The 18754-nt window shown below is 44.1% G+C and overlaps 1 protein-coding gene across 6 annotated transcripts in view; it reads left to right on the plus strand.

Annotated features, from left to right (window-relative positions):
• LOC117891633 (insulin-like growth factor 2 mRNA-binding protein 1) overlaps positions 1-18754 on the plus strand; it is a 29294-nt gene extending 10540 nt beyond the window's left edge. For 2 of the 6 annotated variants that reach the window (XM_034797220.1, XM_034797212.1), the window contains exons 2-5: positions 14139-14513; positions 14590-15298; positions 15365-15520; positions 15587-18754. In XM_034797220.1, the coding sequence (XP_034653111.1) occupies positions 14139-14513; positions 14590-15298; positions 15365-15520; positions 15587-15979 (1633 nt within the window). In that variant the 3' untranslated portion in view covers positions 15980-18754. Of the gene's footprint in view, positions 1-5118; positions 5229-7535; positions 7914-12254; positions 12347-13558; positions 13733-14138; positions 14514-14589; positions 15299-15364; positions 15521-15586 lie in introns of those variants that run through there. The other 4 variants (XM_034797180.1, XM_034797187.1, XM_034797196.1 and 1 more) reach the window with 4 other exon arrangements.

Below are 18754 nucleotides of genomic sequence, written 5' to 3' on the forward strand. Positions count from 1 at the left end.
TCAGGTTTCCACAGTGGAACATTTTTTTTGTTGCTTTGAGTTGGAGGAAATATGATTTTGGCCTTTTTTTTGTTTGTTAGGTTTAGAAGGGGCTTTCCCTTGCCTCCTCCCCATCCACGATTCCTACTGGCCTCAGCTTCTGTTCAGAATTCTGTTCTTTATTTTGAGTTTTTTTTGCTTTGTATTTTCTAGGCAGAAACACGTTTCTCATATTTCCGCAGCGCGTTCGCTTCTCTCGCTCTCTCTGCGAGTGCTCAAACATTTTTAATTATACATTTGAAGGATGCTGCTTTGGTGGCATCCTTTTGCCATTATATTTCCATCTGTACTTCTGTATGTCCATCTAATGTTTGTTCACTTGGCAGACAAACGCCTGTGACGCCTGTGGATAGAAGGGGGGAGAATGAGGCTTCGAGACTTTGAGGCCCTGGAAGAGCCAGCCCAGTCGTCAGTCGTTTGCCAATTTGTCGTCCATCTACCCTGCCTCCCATCTAATCTCTCTCGCTCTCGCTCAACCCTTTTTCATGCCTGGCATCTGTGTTGCATCTTGTATCTGGGTATCTGTTGTATCTTTGTATCGCTTGCCACTTAGGCGCTTGTTTGAGCACCTTCTCGCACGCTCGCTCCCCTTCTAAGAAGTTTTTTTGTTTTGTTTTTTTTTTTTTGGGAAATTTTTGGAAGCAAATTTGATTCCCATCGATTATCAGGCAGGAGGCAGGAGGCTGGAGGCTGCCGCTGCTTCCTGTTCCGCGTCCTTGCTCGCCTTTTGCTTTTGATTGACAGTCAAATTAGTAGAAGGATCCTTTCGGCTCTGCGGCCAACGAGTATTTTCGCTGCTCAGCTCTGTTTTTTTTGGGGGTAGGATCTCGGATCTCGGATCTCGGTTCTATGTAGATCCTGGCAGAATCTAAGCAAATTTCTGCCGCTGCTACTACTCCTGTGGCAGCTGTGGCTGTGCTTCGAGGCCTGACCTTGGTCCATTGCTTGGCAACCCATTCATTCCTTCATTCCACTCTCCGTCCTCAATCCTTACCCTGTCGTTCGCCCCCGCCTTTGTTTAGCAAGAAAATAAGAACGAAACGAAGCGGCAAATACCCTTACAAATAATTCGAATCAATTTCATAGCTGGAATAATAAATGTGAAGGAATAGCCGCGACTCCTATGGAATAAATCGATCTTATTTTGGATTCTATGCCCGCTCTAAACCCGTTTCACATCACACTCCAGAGATTTATTTCTCTGTGCATAAGAGGAACAGAGACCGCCATGCTTTATAGAGACTCAAAGAGTTTTGAATGAAATCAAGTACTGGAGGGGCCACAGACAGACGCTGCGGACTCCTCTACTCTGACAGTGGGACAGAGAGTCGAGTCGAGTCGCGTCGACTCGGCGGACACTTACCTACATTTTGGGCTGCCCTGCCCGAATTGTGGTTGGTATTTGTTGCCCCATATTGTTCGTGGTGGATCTTGCCAGCGGAAGGGCAGAAGGACACCCGAATTCTGCTTTGGACTCTGGAGGCAAACAGGATGCAAATGTTTTTGTGTGTGAGGGCAGGTAGGCGGGTAGCGTAGCCCATGGAGGCGGCCACAGCACAGAGTTCTTCTGTGTGTGTGTGTGTGTGTGTGTCGATGTCAGGTAGGAGCAAAGTGTGGTAGAGTAGAGAGTGGAGAGTGAAGAGAGAGGTAGTCTTGGCCTGCCCTAATTTCAATATGCTGTAATCAGACACACACCAGCACACACACAGTTCGTATGTGGGAATCGAATCTGGAAATGACACACAGAACACCGAAAGAAAAGAAGCTGGCGAAAAGATGGAATAACTTGGGGCATCGCTTTTTGAATTAGTTTTGATTGTCAGATATCGATCATGAAGATGCTGTTTGTTATCGTTATCGGATGCACTGCATATCGCTCTCTCTCAGTTTCAAAGTTATCGCTTATCAAGGTATCGATCGTGTGGCATCTAATTGTTGAACGATTGCTAAGTCTCTCTTGCTCTCCCGCGCTCCATCTCTCATGTCTCGCATTCCGCTCTCTCTCTCTCTCTCTCTCTCAGTCGCTCTTGTTCTTGCTCTCTCTTAGTGGCATCACATTCTTGGCCTGTTGTTTCTTTGTTGTTTAACTACATTTTTGTGTGCTCCTTTTTGAGTTTGTGTTCATTAGAAATTTCCAAGAATTCCACAGCGACAACGACACACACACACACACAGCAGCACACGTGAGTAGAGATGAGTATGTGTGCATCTGGATCTGTGTCTGAAGATTCGTGTTACTGCTGGCTTAGTTTTTCAACACACACCAAAAGCAAAAGCAAAAGTAAAACAAAAAATACGCTGCCAGAGGAAAGGAAGGCATAGGGCACAGGCACAGGCACTGGCACTTGAGCAGGGAGAGAGAGGCATGCCGGACTGGAGATGCATAGATGGTGCGATCCGATGCGTTGCGATGACAGTAAGGCAGTGGGCACACATCCCAGGAGTAGGAGGCTGCGTCGGCAGAATCTCTCTCTCTCTCTCTCTCTCTCTCTCTCTCGCTGTTTGTGTGTGTGTTTGGAAGAAGGGTTGCCATCGTCGTCGGGGCTTCCTTTTCCTCCTTTTTCTGTTCGTAAGGTTTTAGGATAGCTGTGGCTATGGTGTTCCTTCATTTTAAAACGAAATGAAACGAACATCATCATGATGTTTGCGAGTTTCCTCTCCGTCCAACTGTTCTTACCCACACAGGACACTCGGACTTTCTTTACCCATCCCCAAGCCATGCCATGCCATACCATAAGCATACCCGTTATTTCGCTGGCGCGATCACTTTCTTTTCGCGAGTGGCAGCTGCTGCAAGTCCCTGCCGCGTGTGATCGCGGGAGCCAGGCAAGGCAACCCTTTTCTTCCTGTTGTGTCCTTGCGTGTGTTCTCGACACGCAGGTAGGGACATAGAAATTAAGTGATCCGCAACAAGGACTCGACTCGACTCGACTCTCTCCCTCTATTTGTGTGAGTGGAGAAGAGCGAGGAGAAGAAAGCATTTCACCGCGCGAATCGCGAAAAAGGGTTGGCTCCGCGGCTACCACAACTCGCGATCTCTTTCTGCTACTGCTGCCGTCGTCGTCGTCGTCGCACTATCAGCAATTCATGATCAACGTGGCCGGCGTCGGTCGGTCGGTTTTTAGTGGGGAGCGTTGGGGAACGTGTGGGCAGGTGGGGAGAGGAGGGCCGCTGTTCAGGCCATTGAACCTCCGAAATGAGCAGCGGGGCAGAGCTCTGTGCCCGCTCCCGCTCTCACTCTCACACACACTCTCTCCCTCTCTTCTTCTCTTGTGTATTATAAGTTAAGCGGTTTGTTGCCGCCTGTTTACAACTGTTTTAACCGTTGTTCTCGCTTTATTCACTCAACTTTTGCTGGCCGCGTTTTATATTCTTGGTCTTTGCTGCGTCTTTGCGGTCAGCATATGGTTGCAAATGTACACACATACATATGTACATAAATAAATATGTATTGCTGGTGCTGACAGTGTTGGCAAGCGTGTAATTATCACACATGCATGTGTGTGGCGACACAGAAATGTATAGATGTATGTACATATGTATGTTTTTATGTATGTAAAGGCAATCAATGACCGGAAATAACAAATAGTTGACGCGCGCGCGCGCTCCTGTTGTCTTTGTTTTGTTGCGACAGGGTCGCGTCGGGGGTCGAGGGTCGGATACCATGCCAAAACAACCGCATGAACCACAACAACAAACACACACGCACGCATACAAAGGCACGCGTGGCGGTAGCAGCAATGCACGCATGCAGGGCGTGACGTAATCTGTTGCTGCACTTTGCTGTGGGAAGAGAACACACAGAGAGAACGTGAATGGAAAGAGAGTCGCCGACCGCCTGCAAAAACAACTGCCAAAACATGCCCGTACACACCCGAACACACATGCACGACGCCGATCGTTCACATAAGAGAGCAAGAGCGAGAGCAAAACAGAGCAACAATCTTGAAAGAGAACGTTCGTGCTCTTTCTGTGACACTTGACGATTGGCCAGCGTTGCCGGAGTGGTGCTTGCATTTGTGGATCCTAAAAGTGGAACCTAAAAGTTGATCGGATTAAAAAAATGAAAAGTACAAATAAAAATTTCGGGAAAGAAATTTTACAGCATTAATAATTGGAAAACTATACTTGTGAAAAATATTTTTAAATCAAATAACTGAATTTAATTAAATTCACGCAAAACTGGACTAATCTTGTGCTCCCCTTTCCATCAGTCTGGCATCGCTTTGTTATAGCACGTTATGGTTTACGTTAATTGCGGGGCCTCTCCGTCATCATTTCTCCTCCTTTACCTCCTCTGTGTTTTCGCAAAACACACACACCCATACAAAGAGACACGAGACACCGAAGTTGTATTAGCGTTCGTTCGTTCCGAAACTTTGACTCACTCACTGTCACTCCCCACTTGCTTGTTTTCTCATCCACGCTCTCTCTCTCTTTCTCTCTCTCTGTCTCCTCTCACGCCTTTATGTGGGGCTCTGTTGCTGGCGGCAACTCTCGGCCCACCGCCGTCGTCTTGTTCTCTTTCGTCCCTCCCCTTCGCACCATTCCATTTTCGCTCACTCTCGCATTCTGCTTTGGGGCCTGCCTGCTACTGCTGCTGCTACTGCTGGGGCTGTCTGCCTGCCGGTTCTGTTTCTGCTGCTCTTTGGTGAAAAGCAAGCGCCAGTCAGTATTTCGAATACACTGCTATTTAGCATTTCGGTTTCGCTGATCAAATGATATTTATATTTTCCAAAAGACTTTAATCCCGGTGAATAACAGAGGGCAAAGTTGTTGCTGAATTTTCGATGTTGTTTGAATGGTGCAACAGGTTTTTTCGTTAGATCATTTTATTGTAATTTTCTCCTATCTGGCAACTCTCGGCCACTACGTATACAAACCGACCGCGCGCCCACGTCTGTCTTGCACTCATAACGGAACGCAAAATGAGCTCTCCGGTTTAGTACGAGTGTTTTTCCCCACACGAAGGCCAATCTCGCTCAAAACCAACGCAACTCCAACTCCGACGTAGCGTATGAGTGTTACGTGCCGAGCCGACAGAGCGCTTACGTCTTTCTGTTTTGTCATTCACTCTTCACTCTTTCTCCCGGTCTTTTCGGAATACGCGGCGTAGTTGCACAAATAAAAAGCAACAGAACCGAAACAACAAAAGCAACAATTATAAAATATTATAAGCCAGCCAATTGGTGTGTGTATATAACTGAGTGTGTGTGTGTGTGTCGGTACTACGTGTACGTGTGGTTCTTTTTTTTAAATTATGTACATATGCGAATATACATGTATATTTTTTCGTATTCTTTCATTTCCACACTACGTGCGCGCTCTCGCTTTTAGGCACAAATTTTGTTAAAGAGGAAATATGATTGATACAGTATTCCGGTTTTTTTTCAATATTTTTTTTTGCCACTAAAACAAACGAAAAATAGTGCAAAAAACAACAAAAACAGCAGTAGCAGCAACGAATGAACCGCAAAAAAAGCAAAAGTGTGTGTCGTGTCTTTAGCCCCAATCTCTCCTGCCCACGCTATTTCGTAGTTTTTGCCACCCATTTGCCTGCTATTTCTCCCTCCTCCTCTTCTGATTGTCGTGTGGTCGTGCGTTTATCTACAAAAACACACACACAAACACACAGGCACGGTCGTTCACGTTCAGCAACATGCAGAGACACCCACATACATATGGCTGTATAAACTATGGCTGGAGAGTGGACCGAAGAGCAGACAAGGCATGTCAAGAGAAGTGAAGAGAAGAGAAGAGTGGAGTGGAGTGGAGAAGAACATCACACACAAAACAAAAATAACAAATCTTTTTGCATTGGATACCGTTATGACAGACACCGGTGTGCCACTTTCCGCCGGCGCCGCATTTTCTCATCTCTCTCTTGTCTCTCTCTCCCTGTCTCTTTTGGTTGCCGTTGCCTTTCCACTAAACCCCAATGCCTTGCGTTGAGCATAAGGCATAAGGCAAAGGAAACCAAACCCAACTCCGAGTCGATGATAATGATGATCCCATAAACTGTTTCCAAGAAGAATCTGAAAGTAAAGGCTAAAGCTAAAGCCAGAGCGAGACCCAGAGATCATGTTGAATTCGCGCAACTTTGTCTTTGAGAAACTGCTGTGCCACCAATTTGTCCAAAACCGAAACCAAACCAATCGGAGAAGGAAAAACAAAGGCGCTTGTGGCCAATGCGCATTTGGAGACCGCATTTCAGATACCCAACAGTCGGAATTTATTTGTTTTCCGTTTTTTTTTGTTTTGTGTGCTGAAGAAGGCAGAATATAAACTGTTTCCTGGAATCCCAATTCGTATGCATATTTGTAGATTCCTCATCGGGTTACATCTTCTGCTATTGCTGGGAGAAACTGCTAGGGTAGTCGGAATTTGGCAGAACAAGAAATTAAGAAAGAGCTCTTATCTAACGATCCTCATTACGAGTTACGAGAGTGTTGTCTCTTCTCCCGTGTTGGAGCTGATTTTCATATTTTGGTTTCCAATATTTTGCAAGGTTTTAAGTGTGTTTGCTTTTTGTGCCATTTCTTTTGTTGTTGGAGAGGTGTGCACCGCATACGGTGAAAATAAATCAATTGGTGAAAAATCCATGTGTGCCATGTGTGGTGCAGCAGCAGTTGGACACTGACCTACTTTGCACGCCTCAGCTTTGGGCAGTCTCTGGCATTCATTCCCATAGTGCATATAACGGTAACAGGTGCTGGTTGTGGCCGTTGATGGTGGCAACCCTGGTCAGACCGGACTACTGCGGGAACTGCAGAATGTGGCGGTAGTGGCTGTTGCTAATTAGCCAAACACGTTTTCACATCGGATCACGGATCAGAAAACAGAAAATGGTTCAATCACGGCGATGCGAGACGAGGCGCTGCTGCTTGTCCCACTAATGCGTGATAGGCGATCAATCCCTCTCTCTCTCTTCATATGCTTCTCTTTCTTTCCGTACGTGTGTGAGTGTGTACTTTGTGTGGTTGTCGTGTTCATGTGAGTCATGCTGTGGGAATAGAAGAAAAGCGATACAAAAAGAATCGCAAAGAAAACTAAAGCCCATACGCATGACCACTAAATATAATAAAAAGAACAAGAACTAGAAGAATCAGCGCAGAGAGCGAGGGAGAGGGACCAGAAAGAGCTTAAAGAAGAATCACTGGAAGACTGAAAGAGAGAAGGCAGACGTTAAAGAGAGCACAAAAGCTTGAGCAAAAAAAAAAACAAAAGTCATATCAGCAAAAGCTTTTTTTCGAGAGAAAGAGAGCGCTGGAAGGTGAGAGATTAAAGAGTGGATGGAGTATTGTCAAAGATAAGCAACAGTTAGAGAGAGAGACAGGATGGAACGCGGAAGCAGTAGAATAACTGCTGCTCTTGCACCACACAAACGTCACCAAAGCTATGCCCTCTCACTTCTAGCGTGCTTCTAACATTCTCTATCTCTTTCTCTCTCAATCTATCTATCTATGGCTTATTCCCATTTGCGAATTGATATATAGACAGACAATAGAAAAAGACACACGAAAAAAAGAACCAAAAGAAACATCCAGTAGTCGATCGATCCCCCCCGTTCAGATTGAGTGACCGGTGTCAGGAAGTGCAAGTGGAAAAAGCGGCGCGGGCCCTTGGCGACACACGATAATAGTTTGGAAAAGTTAAATAATATTTGTATAATATTATAAGCAATATATTCGAAAATCGAAAAAATACATAAATAAAAAATAAGCAAAGATGCACCCAAACAACAATATCAACAACATCCACAACAACCAAAATAGACTTAATAATAATAACAATAATATTAACAACAATATACCCAACAACAACAACGTTTTCTATCAACAAAAACAACAAACATTTATACGGTACTTGGATCGGTGAGTGTTTTTATTAGGTCGGGATCCTTTTCCGTCTCCCTCCCTCCCGTCTGTATGTGTACCGTCCGCCTCCCACCATTCATGTACCCCTCACCATATCTACATACATGCATAAATACATATGTATAATATTTCCACTCCCGTATTCGTGTACTCATTTTCATACTCACTCCCACACTTGTTTTCGTTACCTAGTTTAGGCGTGGGACTCTTGGAACTGTGTTGGTCACAACTTTTAAGATACATATGGCACATTCATTGATCAAGTGCATCCGAACATCGTAGAATCAGTGAAGTTATTCCAAGTAAAACTAATCGGACAAATTCGAGCCAAAAACATGAGAGAGGGTAGCAGGAATGATGATACATACATATGTAAGTACATATGTAATATGTACTTATGTATGTACAGATGTATGTACGTATGTTGGGGCACAGGGGAATGTCCGGTCATTAATCCCCGTTTAAGTGAAAGAAAATTTCACCATTGCCCCCGCCTCTCTCTCAGTCTCTCTGTGTATCCTTAATGTCATTCATCATTCTGTCATGTGGTTCAAATTAAAATGAATCCCAAAGTCGCAGGCGAAGGGCGAAGCTTTGCATACCCTAACGGACTCGCTTTTATTTTGTCATAGAGCTCTCTCATAAATTCCATTAAAAATTCGTTGTAGAAGCTACTGTGAATATTTTATGATTTGTATATATATCATCCTTATGGGGACTAAAATCCTAATACCCCAGTGGCATTTCAGGGGCAAAGGGTACCACGAGTATATGCATGCATCTGCAAATGTTTGTTTTCGAGCTTGTGATATGGATGGGTGTTGCTGGCGTGGACTGGTTGCTGGTGTGGCGCTCTTTGTCCATTTTCAATGGTCTCATCGCTGTCGTATCCATATGGCAGCTTTGTGGCACGCCCACCGCCGACACCGCCTGCTTGCACCACCCTGTTGCACACAGCGTACGCTCAAGTATTGGCTGCAACCAATGAATACCACCAGCCTCCTCTTCCTTCCTTCCTTCCCTTCATCCACAAACTCCAAGCACACACTCCTTGTTCGCCATTTTGTCATTTGCATTCACTTCTGCATGTTGATGATGATGATGATACTCGTACCACTCGCAAAACAAAAAACAGAAATAATGAGGCACGGCAGTGGGAAAAGCAGCAATGTGAATGTGTCCATAAAATAGAACAAATTGGTCATAGATATGCGCATACAAATGTATGTACATACATACATACATATGTATATTGTGGTAGGATTAAAATTACAGTGTGTCCACCTTAAAATCAATAAATGTTTGACATGCCAATGCAGCTAAGATATTTCTCCTAAAATTACCAATGTTTTATGTTTACGTTTATTATGTTTTGAATCTTCTTTGAGAAACACACTCTACTAATCTGCAACAAGTGCGTCACTGTGCAGCGAGAAGTTCCACTGTACAAACATTACAATATGTGCATGGAAAATGCAATGGGGGGGAGCAGGCAGCACCAATTTAGGTCAAAGCGCTGCTGCTTTTGCTGCTGCTTTGGCTGGCTCTCTACACTCAGGGGAAACGAGTTGTTTTTATTGTTTCTCTGACAAAACAAATTCTTTTCATGCAGTTTTTTGCCAAGTGTAATAAAGCGTAGGGAGGGGAATAGATAAGCTCTGCAAATAATAAAAAAACTAGCGTTACTTCTCTCTCTCTCTCTATCTATATAACTGCACCACAATCGCAACAGCAACTTGTGGAATGCAATGAAAATAGAACACAAGAAGCACACTCACACTTGCTCACGCGTCCCAACACAGCCATGGAACATGCAAACATGCATCAGTTTATATGTGCATGTGTTCACGTGTTTGTGGGCGTCCGCCAAGCAAGACACAGAAATAAAGTTGCAATAAAAAGCCACTCGGGCTGCGTCAAAAGCAGATTTCAGAGTTTTTCATTCATAAAAATTATAAAAAGACAAAAAACACGACAGACAGAACAACAAAAAGGGAAGAAAGAAAGCAAAGTAAAACACACACGCACCAAGAGAGCAGCAGCAGAGTCGGATGCGTGTGTTTGTGACTGCATTGAGCACATACATATGTGCATACATATGTATGTATGTACGAAAGAGATAAAGGCAGAGGCAAAGTAAAAAATACACAACGGCGCCCTGTTAGTGACTGCGGTGCTCCGTCTGTATTGATTGTGTGTGGGGGGGGGGGAGGGTGGAGTAAGAGGGCACCCCTGATGTACCAGGCAGCCGGCTATTTACCGGTGAATTACAAGCCAACCGGTGGCTACCCCTCATTACTTTTTTACTGTATGCCATTTAGTTGGATTAACTTGTTAAATCGAGAAAGTTTTGCCCACAGCTGATCTGTATAAATACATATATTTAAAAATGTTGGACAAAGTTGAAACATTTTAGAGGGATGTGCACTCTTCATAGTAAATTCGCTCCTTGCATTGAGTGTTGCTGTCACTTTGCGCGACATTGTTGTCTCTTTAGTATTTCATTGTAAAAAATACAAATATCGCTCAAGGCGAATGCTTTCTGGTCGTGTCATTTATATCGAATGACGTCAAATTACACAAAATCAACGTCATTCGATGTTTAATTCACGTCAATCGAAGACATGATGGTGGGTGGGGATTATGAGGGAGAGAAGTGGTACAATTTAGGTCTTTCAAAAGAATTTGCTTAGGGGAACCATCCCTGACTACCTCTTTTCATAGAAGTAAGTAGTTATTGTGGTAGTTATTATCATCAATGGGTAGGCAGAGAAGTATCTCGAATTGAAACGGAAAAACGGCAAAAAAACTCTCTCTCTCTCTCTCTCCCTATGACCTCATGGGGGTCATTTACTTCGAATCATTCACATGTTGTTAAAAAGAAATAGAAAAGAAGAAGAGCCCAGAGCAACAAACAACAAGTAACGCAGGAAAGGTGAAATGCAACAGAGACTGGTTAATGACTGCGCTGCTGGGCGCTGGGAGAAAGAGAGAAAGCGAATGGAGCATTCTCATTGGACGTGCACTGCGGTCGCTGCTCTGCTGGTATCAACGTCAACGAACTGCAACATGAAATTTGCATGCATATTCATGCAGAGGCTGTGGCTGGGTCTGTAGACGTGACGCATGCTCAGCAGTTACAGTTACATTCATCTATACATAGCTGGAGGCAGCCAGGCCAGACTAGCAGAATACCCCACTGGTTGAAACGGGCGGGAGATCAGATTCCAGCAAAGAGAGAGAGAGCAATACAATGTAAAACAGCAAGCGCTGCTGAATTCGCCTGGAATTCCGGCGAAAAGAAAAACTGAAAACTCCATATAGCCTGAACCGGCGGAGCGAGTGCTGCACAGCCACAGCCGTCGCCGCCTGAGAAATGCAGCGCAAAAGGAAAAAACAAAACGGCAATGACGGAATGGGAGCGAAAAATTAGATCTCGATGGTCAATAGTTTGCCTGGGAGGGGGTGTGGTAAATGGGAATGGAATGCGGGAGGATGGAATGCTCTACAGATCTTTCTTTGGCCTTTATTTTCCTCGCTTACTTTGCCGGGTGTCTATTCCTATAGTTTCAGAGAGAAAGTTTGAGAGGTTTATACAGTTTAAGGAATCAAACTTCCAATGGCAGAAGTACTGATTAATTCAAAATCAAACATTTTAATTAAAAAACAAACGAAAATGTGCTCCTCCTTCTTGTCTGTTGCTTCCCATTTGATCTCTCTCTCTCCATTTTTGGATATTTTTGTTGTTGGCGGCGACTTCGGTCGGGTCGCCGACTGGAATGAAATTTTTTCCAAGAAAAATAAACACGATATTAAATGTGCAACATTCCAGGCGTCGCTTTTTGCCATTGCCATCCTTTATTCTCATTCCTCATTCCCATACGCGTCGTCTGTCGCCGGTGTCGCTGGTCGATGGATTTGGATTGGTGCGTTGGGGTGTAGGGGAGATGCAGCAGCCAAAGAAGACGCGTTAGAATATCAGTAGCAAAAGGAGAATACAAAAAATATGTAGAACATGTACCATATGAATGTGAGGCGGCATTCAATGCCTGCTCTCGCTCTCTCTCACAAGCTGTGTATCTGGCTTGCCACTCGCCAGCTGTCGAACAAAAACAACAACGATTTGACGACCGCGAGCTCATAAGCTACAAGAAGAAGGAGACGAGAAAAAAGTTTCGGCGCCGCAGCCGCAGCGGCAGAAGTAGAACTACAGTACTTGAGAGTTGGTCACCAGATTCCAAGAGATTTTTCGTTCATTTGATTTTGAAAACTCGACTCGCTCTATCGGTTTCTAAGTTTGTGGTTTTTTTGATAATGGTGGAGGCTTTTGATATGGCGATTTGGCATAAGGGCATGGCCTATTATTATGTTTATACCGTTAACGATGCTTATCAATATACTGAAAGTTCGACGGAGTTCGTGTGCCACAGGTAAATGTAACGTAGCTGTTGGGCGTATTGGGAGGGTCCCCCGCATCCCTCCCATCTCCTGTCCATGTAGTTTGCATAATTATTAGTACTCTCTCTGTTTAACATCGGTATCCTTTCCCATTCATCCCATATGTTTGTACTTATTTGTAAGTCACTTTCTCACGTGCTCGTTTGGCTTGTAAAATGTGCTTGGATTTTGTATGTTTTTTAGGCTTGTACTTACTGCTAGCACACATTCACACACACACACCCAGCCCACGCGCCATGGATTGAGGCTTTTTTGCCGCCAAATTTTAGTAAAACAAAATGCCGGTTGATGTCTCTTTTACATGTAATAATGTATGTGTGTGTTTTTTGTGATGCTCCTTTCGCGTGTGATCTATGTATGTACATGTTTGTATGTGTGTAATTAGCAAAAAAAAAAACTTGCTGCGTGAGCTGTTTAGTATCGACCGTTACTTTGGGTGTTTTTTGTAGTGCGCTTGTTCCCTGCCAGCCCTGAGCGTGTGTGTGTGTGACTTGTCTATTCGTGTGAGTGGATCGTGATCTCCCTTTGGTACTAAATTTAGTGCAGGGCTCGGCACCCATACAATGTAAAGACGCACGCAAAACGGAACATTTCAATGTATTTGTACGAATCACTGCGATACGCGTGTACGTGAGAGGCAGCGCCGCGGCAGAGCCTTGTCCTATGTACAACAGATAGGGCCGTGCCGAGCCCTGGTCATCTCACACAGACGCACACACATGCACAAGTACTCCTAAAAATGCTAAATTCTAGATGTTACTTGCGCTGCTACAACTCTGGCTTTCTCTCTCGCTCTCTCTCTCTCTGCTACTATCTGTCGCTCTCTTTAATGTGTCGTGCTTTTGCCGTGACGCTGCTATATTTATAGCATTACCGTTATCCTTTCATGCCATTTCATTTACTTAATTTCCCTCCCTCTTCCTTCCCCCCTTCCTTGCTCATTTTCTACTGCTAATGTCCCTATCCTACGATCCCTTCTCATCACTCCTTTTGTTCTTTTGTGTTTTGTGTTAACTGTTTTTTTTTCTTCTGGTGTGTTTTCGGTTTACTACTATTTCTACTACTATTACTACTACTACTACCTACTACAATTACTACTACTTTTTTGTTTTCGTTTTTTCTCTCTTTTTTTTTTGTTTTGTTTTCACCGTGTGTGTGTTTTTTTCACGCCATTTTCTTCGCAGTGTTACGACATCAAAACTCTTAATAAGCGGCATACCGATGCAAACACGTTTCGAAGACATCGAACCGCTACTGAAGCCCTTCGGCATCGTGAAACAATGCGAAGCTATTTCTAGTAAGGACCAATCTACTCAAACAGTACATATTACATTCGAAAACCCTGAGCAGGCGCAAAGGTATATACCCCCAAACCAAAACCAAAACCCAAACCCAAAAACAAAAACCGACCCCAATCGACCCCCAAACCCAAACAGATCCTGGCTTAACATCGGGGAACTTTATTGAGCACAAAAGCAAAAATATGCATACTTATAGCTGAAACCTCTCGGTGAATATCGGTGTTAAGCCTGGATATATTTTCTAAAGAGAGAGAGAGAGAGACAGAGAAAGAGAGAGCTGGCGGGCTGGGATTGTGTGTGCGTGGGCGTGTGTGTTGGGAGGGCGATCCTCTTTCTGTTGTTCAATGTTTAGCAAATGAAAACCAACCCCGATCTCAACATCTCCACTATTTATCCCCTCTATGCGAAACGCCCACTAATCAACTCTTCTCAAACAAAACAAAAACCCCTTCCCATTCCACAGAGCTGCTGGCGGCCTGAACGGAGTCGAATTTGAGGGCAACAAGCTCCATTGCGAGCAACTGGATAAAAACCAGCGTCGCAGTCAGCGCAATCAGCGCAATCCGTACCCTGGAATGCCAGGACCCGGACGTCAGGCTGACTTTCCGCTGCGCGTTCTCGTCCAGAGTGAAATGGTTGGGGCCATTATCGGACGACAGGGCAGCACGATCAGGACAATCACACAGCAGAGTCGTGCTCGTGTGGATGTGCATCGCAAGGAGAATGTCGGCTCCCTGGAGAAGTCGATCACGATCTATGGAAATCCAGAGAACTGCACCAATGCCTGCAAGCGCATTCTGGAGGTGATGCAACAGGAGGCCCTCTCTACGAATAAGGGGTGAGCACTGATCAATGGCATTTATGTCTCTCATACTCATTTTGTTTCTCTATGCACTCCTCACTCCATTCCACAGTGAAATCTGCCTGAAGATACTGGCCCATAACAATCTGATTGGAAGGATCATTGGAAAGTCCGGAAACACCATCAAGCGGATCATGCAGGACACTGACACGAAGATCACCGTCAGTTCGATCAATGACATTAACAGCTTCAATCTGGAGCGCATCATCACGGTGAAGGGTTTGATCGAGAATATGTCGCGGGCCGAGAACCAGATCAGCACCAAACTGCGCCAGAGCTACGAGAATGACCTGCAGGCGATGGCACCGCAGAGCCTCATGTTCCCCGGCCTCCATCCCATGGCAATGATGTCGACACCCGGCAATGGCATGGTCTTTAACACAAGCATGCCATTCCCATCGTGTCAGAGCTTTGCCATGTCCAAGACGCCGGCCAGCGTGGTGCCGCCCGTCTTCCCCAATGATCTGCAGGAGACGACATATCTCTATATACCGAACAATGCCGTTGGTGCGATCATCGGCACCAAGGGCTCCCATATCCGGAGCATAATGCGATTCTCGAATGCATCCCTTAAAATTGCACCCCTCGATGCCGACAAGCCGCTGGACCAACAAACGGAACGTAAAGTGACGATTGTTGGCACACCTGAGGGTCAGTGGAAGGCGCAGTACATGATATTTGAGAAGATGCGCGAAGAGGGTTTCATGTGCGGCACCGATGATGTTCGTCTAACGGTTGAATTGCTTGTGGCCAGCTCTCAGGTAGGCCCTTGATTCCCTTTAGCTAATTGACACACACTTTAAACACACACTCACACACACACACAGGTCGGTCGTATTATCGGCAAGGGTGGTCAGAATGTGCGCGAGCTGCAGCGCGTGACGGGCAGTGTCATCAAGCTGCCAGAGCATGCCTTGGCCCCGCCAGCTGGCGGTGATGAGGAGACGCCCGTTCACATCATTGGGCCATTCTACAGCGTACAGGTGAGTGGCTGTGCAAGAAAGGAGCCGTGGAGCCAGAGTGAAATCCATCCCCATTTATCATTGCAGTCCGCCCAGCGTCGCATCCGGGCCATGATGCTGTCGACGAATCCGCCGCCAGTGACCAAGAAACAGAAAGCTGCCAAAGAACAACTGCAACAACAGCAACTGAGCTTAGCCGGTGCTGCGACCAGTGGATCCCAGCAGCTTCAGCAACAGCAGCAGCAGCAACTTTCGCCAACGTTGCAGCAGCAGCCTTTGCCGCAGCAATCGCATCACCAATCTGTGTCGGCGTCGTCGTCGTCATCGACGCCGCCTGCCCATCATCAGCAGCAACAGCAGCAGCAGGCGTCATCGGCAGCGACCTCGCACCAATTGCAGCAGCAAGCGTCGCCACCACTGAGCGGCAGCAATGAAACTCTGGCCGCCTCCCAGCAGCAGCTGGCGAGCTCTCAGCAGTAAGAAGCAGTAAGCAAAACAAATCATTGGGAACGAGGAGGAAGGAGAAGATGTAGCGCCGCAACCAGCAAAATCAAACAGCAAACAGCCACAACACCAATTGGAGGATGCAACCAGCAGCCATCGATATCCAGCAATAGCCAAGGCAGGGTTTTCTTTTTTATGTACTACTACTACCACAACTAATACTACTACTACTACCATGAATACTACCTCCGATCCTCGGCTCACAAAATTACAAACCAATACCATACCATACCCATACCCATACCCATGGCATACCACAATCACAACCACAGCCAACCATAGGCGCCACCTTCGTGCTGGCACAGGCGACCGATCCGCAAACAGAAATAGAAACAGAGAAAGAAACAGGTCGAAATCGTCGCGTGAAAGATTTTCTTCCTAGCTTATAACAGTGTATAACAGTTGGGAATGCAACTAAAAACCATCCCAAAAAAAATCATGCTACGAAATAAAGCAAAATTCTTAAGTTGAAAGAAAAAAAGTGATGCCCCTTCCCCCCACTTTGTGCTGTGTGTCCCCGTATATAACAGATATAACAGATATCTGAAGGAGGTTTTCCTCATCCAACAAAAATACTCGACAACAGCACAAAGTCCAACGTTGAACACATTCTACCACCACACACCCCTCTTCCCCCATCCATACAGAATGGTGTGCATGAAGGAAGAGCAGAAAGTGAACGCGAAAGCGAAAGCGAAAGCAGAAGCAGAAGCAAAATGAAAAGCAAAAATTGAGCAGTGTATGCGTTATATTTTTTTTAAATATATTTAATTATAACAAGTTAATTCTTAATTATTTTTTTTTTAAAAACGAGCATTTAGTAATCTTACATTTAAGCCAAAAACAAGAATTGAAAGCCGATGGAAAGCAAGATGAGAAAAGGAAGATCGAAATAGTAAAGAGCAGAAGAGTAAAGTTTGTTTTGTTTGGACAACAATTAAAACAGAAATTATTGTACACATTATTGTAACCAAAACAAAATAAAAACTAAACATTCAAAGCATATTTAAACAGGACAGATAAGAACAGAACAGCAGAGAAAAACTAAAAAAGAAAAACACAAGAAATGAAAAGCAAAGCAAAATGCACGCCAGGAAAGTGTAACAGTTATACTATACAATGTCGATGTAGCTGTTACGCCCAACAACAGTTGTACATAGTACATATAACTACTGCAACCCCTACTAAAAACAAACTAAGAAAAGAAAACTATCTAATGTATACAATATAGTAAGGAGCTGCCATTGTAATTGATGTAATGGATGAAAGGATGGAGTGAGCAAAGCATTAGCAGGGGATATGATTTCCCGCTAATGCCTAGAGCGAGAGCAATGTTTAACTGTACTGTACAGCTGTAAAATAGTCTTGTCGATGCCTGCAAGAGAAAGTTGTTTGCATTGATAGCTCTTTTTTGTTTGTTTGTGTGTGGCAAAAAAGTTACAAGAATTGTTGATTATACTTAGAGGAGGAGAATAGAAGCAGACAGACGCGACTAGAGGGCGAGAGCTAGAGCTAGAGCGAAAGCGAAAGCGACAGCAAGCGAGGAATAAGTGTTAAAGAAAACTATTGTAATGTGTTTGCCTTGAAATGAAAACAAAAGAAACAAAACAAAAAAAAGTTAATACGAATACGAAACGAAACGAAAGTGAAAGAAACTAACTAGAAATGAAATAACGGTGCTGAAATGTTAATTTTTTTTAATCGAACGAAGAAAAGTTGATCGTTACGTTACGTTACATTAAGTGTTACGTTATAACGTTTGAGCGTGTATGAGAGAGACAAGCTGTTATACATGGATGGGACACCACACAGAAAATATAGACAGATAGACATAGACCCAATCCAAAATCCAAAACCCCCACATAAAATCACAAAAAAATCAAACTGAAGAGTGCATTTAATGTGGTTCAAACTTAGCTGAGAACTGCAGCTGTAGATCAGTAGGGAAGTAGAACAGTAGCACAGTAATACAGTAGAGAGCAGCTGAACAGTATCACAAGCCATAGCTAATGAAACCGCAATCCAAGTAACTGTATCCCGAGCAGCAAACAATCAAACTAAACTACAATCAACAATCAAGCCAAAAGCATTCATACATACTACATATAGCAACTGCAATAGCCCGATTCTGTGATGTTTTAAGGCATCATCTATTACCTATTAACTAATAATTAACGTAAATCTTACAAGTACTAGTAGCTATTCCATAGAATTAATGTAACAAACCAGAACAAATCAAATCAAATCAAACCAAACCCGAAGCCCCAACCAGCCCAACCCTTTTGTTTGTATAACACTTGCATCAGCGACAGACAGATGAGAAAGAAAGAGAGAAACTGTTATATTCAGGCACCCAAAAGAAATAAAAACTAAAAAGAAAAATCAACATTTCGGCAAACCAAAAACAAAACAAACTAAAAAAAAACATTTCGGTCAAAAAAACAAGCAACAAGATGAAAACTTTTGAGTGGCAAAAAGCATTTTTGTGGAAAAGCGCAAAAAAATCACAAAGACAAAGAAGAACAACATTTTTGGAGACAAATTCAAGAAGCATTTTAGGCCAGCAAGCAGCGTGTACAAGCTTAGGGGCAGCCCAATTTTTTGAAATATCACATTTTCCTTGCTCTTTTTAAGAAGAAACAAAGGGAAGCAAAACACAAGAAGAACTTTGATGGAGAAGATTGAAAAAGTAATTAAAATACCTCAATGTAAGTGCATTATCTTCTACAAAAAGAAAAAACAAAGCAAAAA

Source organism: Drosophila subobscura, chromosome A (genome assembly GCF_008121235.1).
Source record: "Drosophila subobscura isolate 14011-0131.10 chromosome A, UCBerk_Dsub_1.0, whole genome shotgun sequence".
Classification (NCBI taxonomy): Eukaryota; Metazoa; Arthropoda; class Insecta; order Diptera; family Drosophilidae; genus Drosophila; species Drosophila subobscura.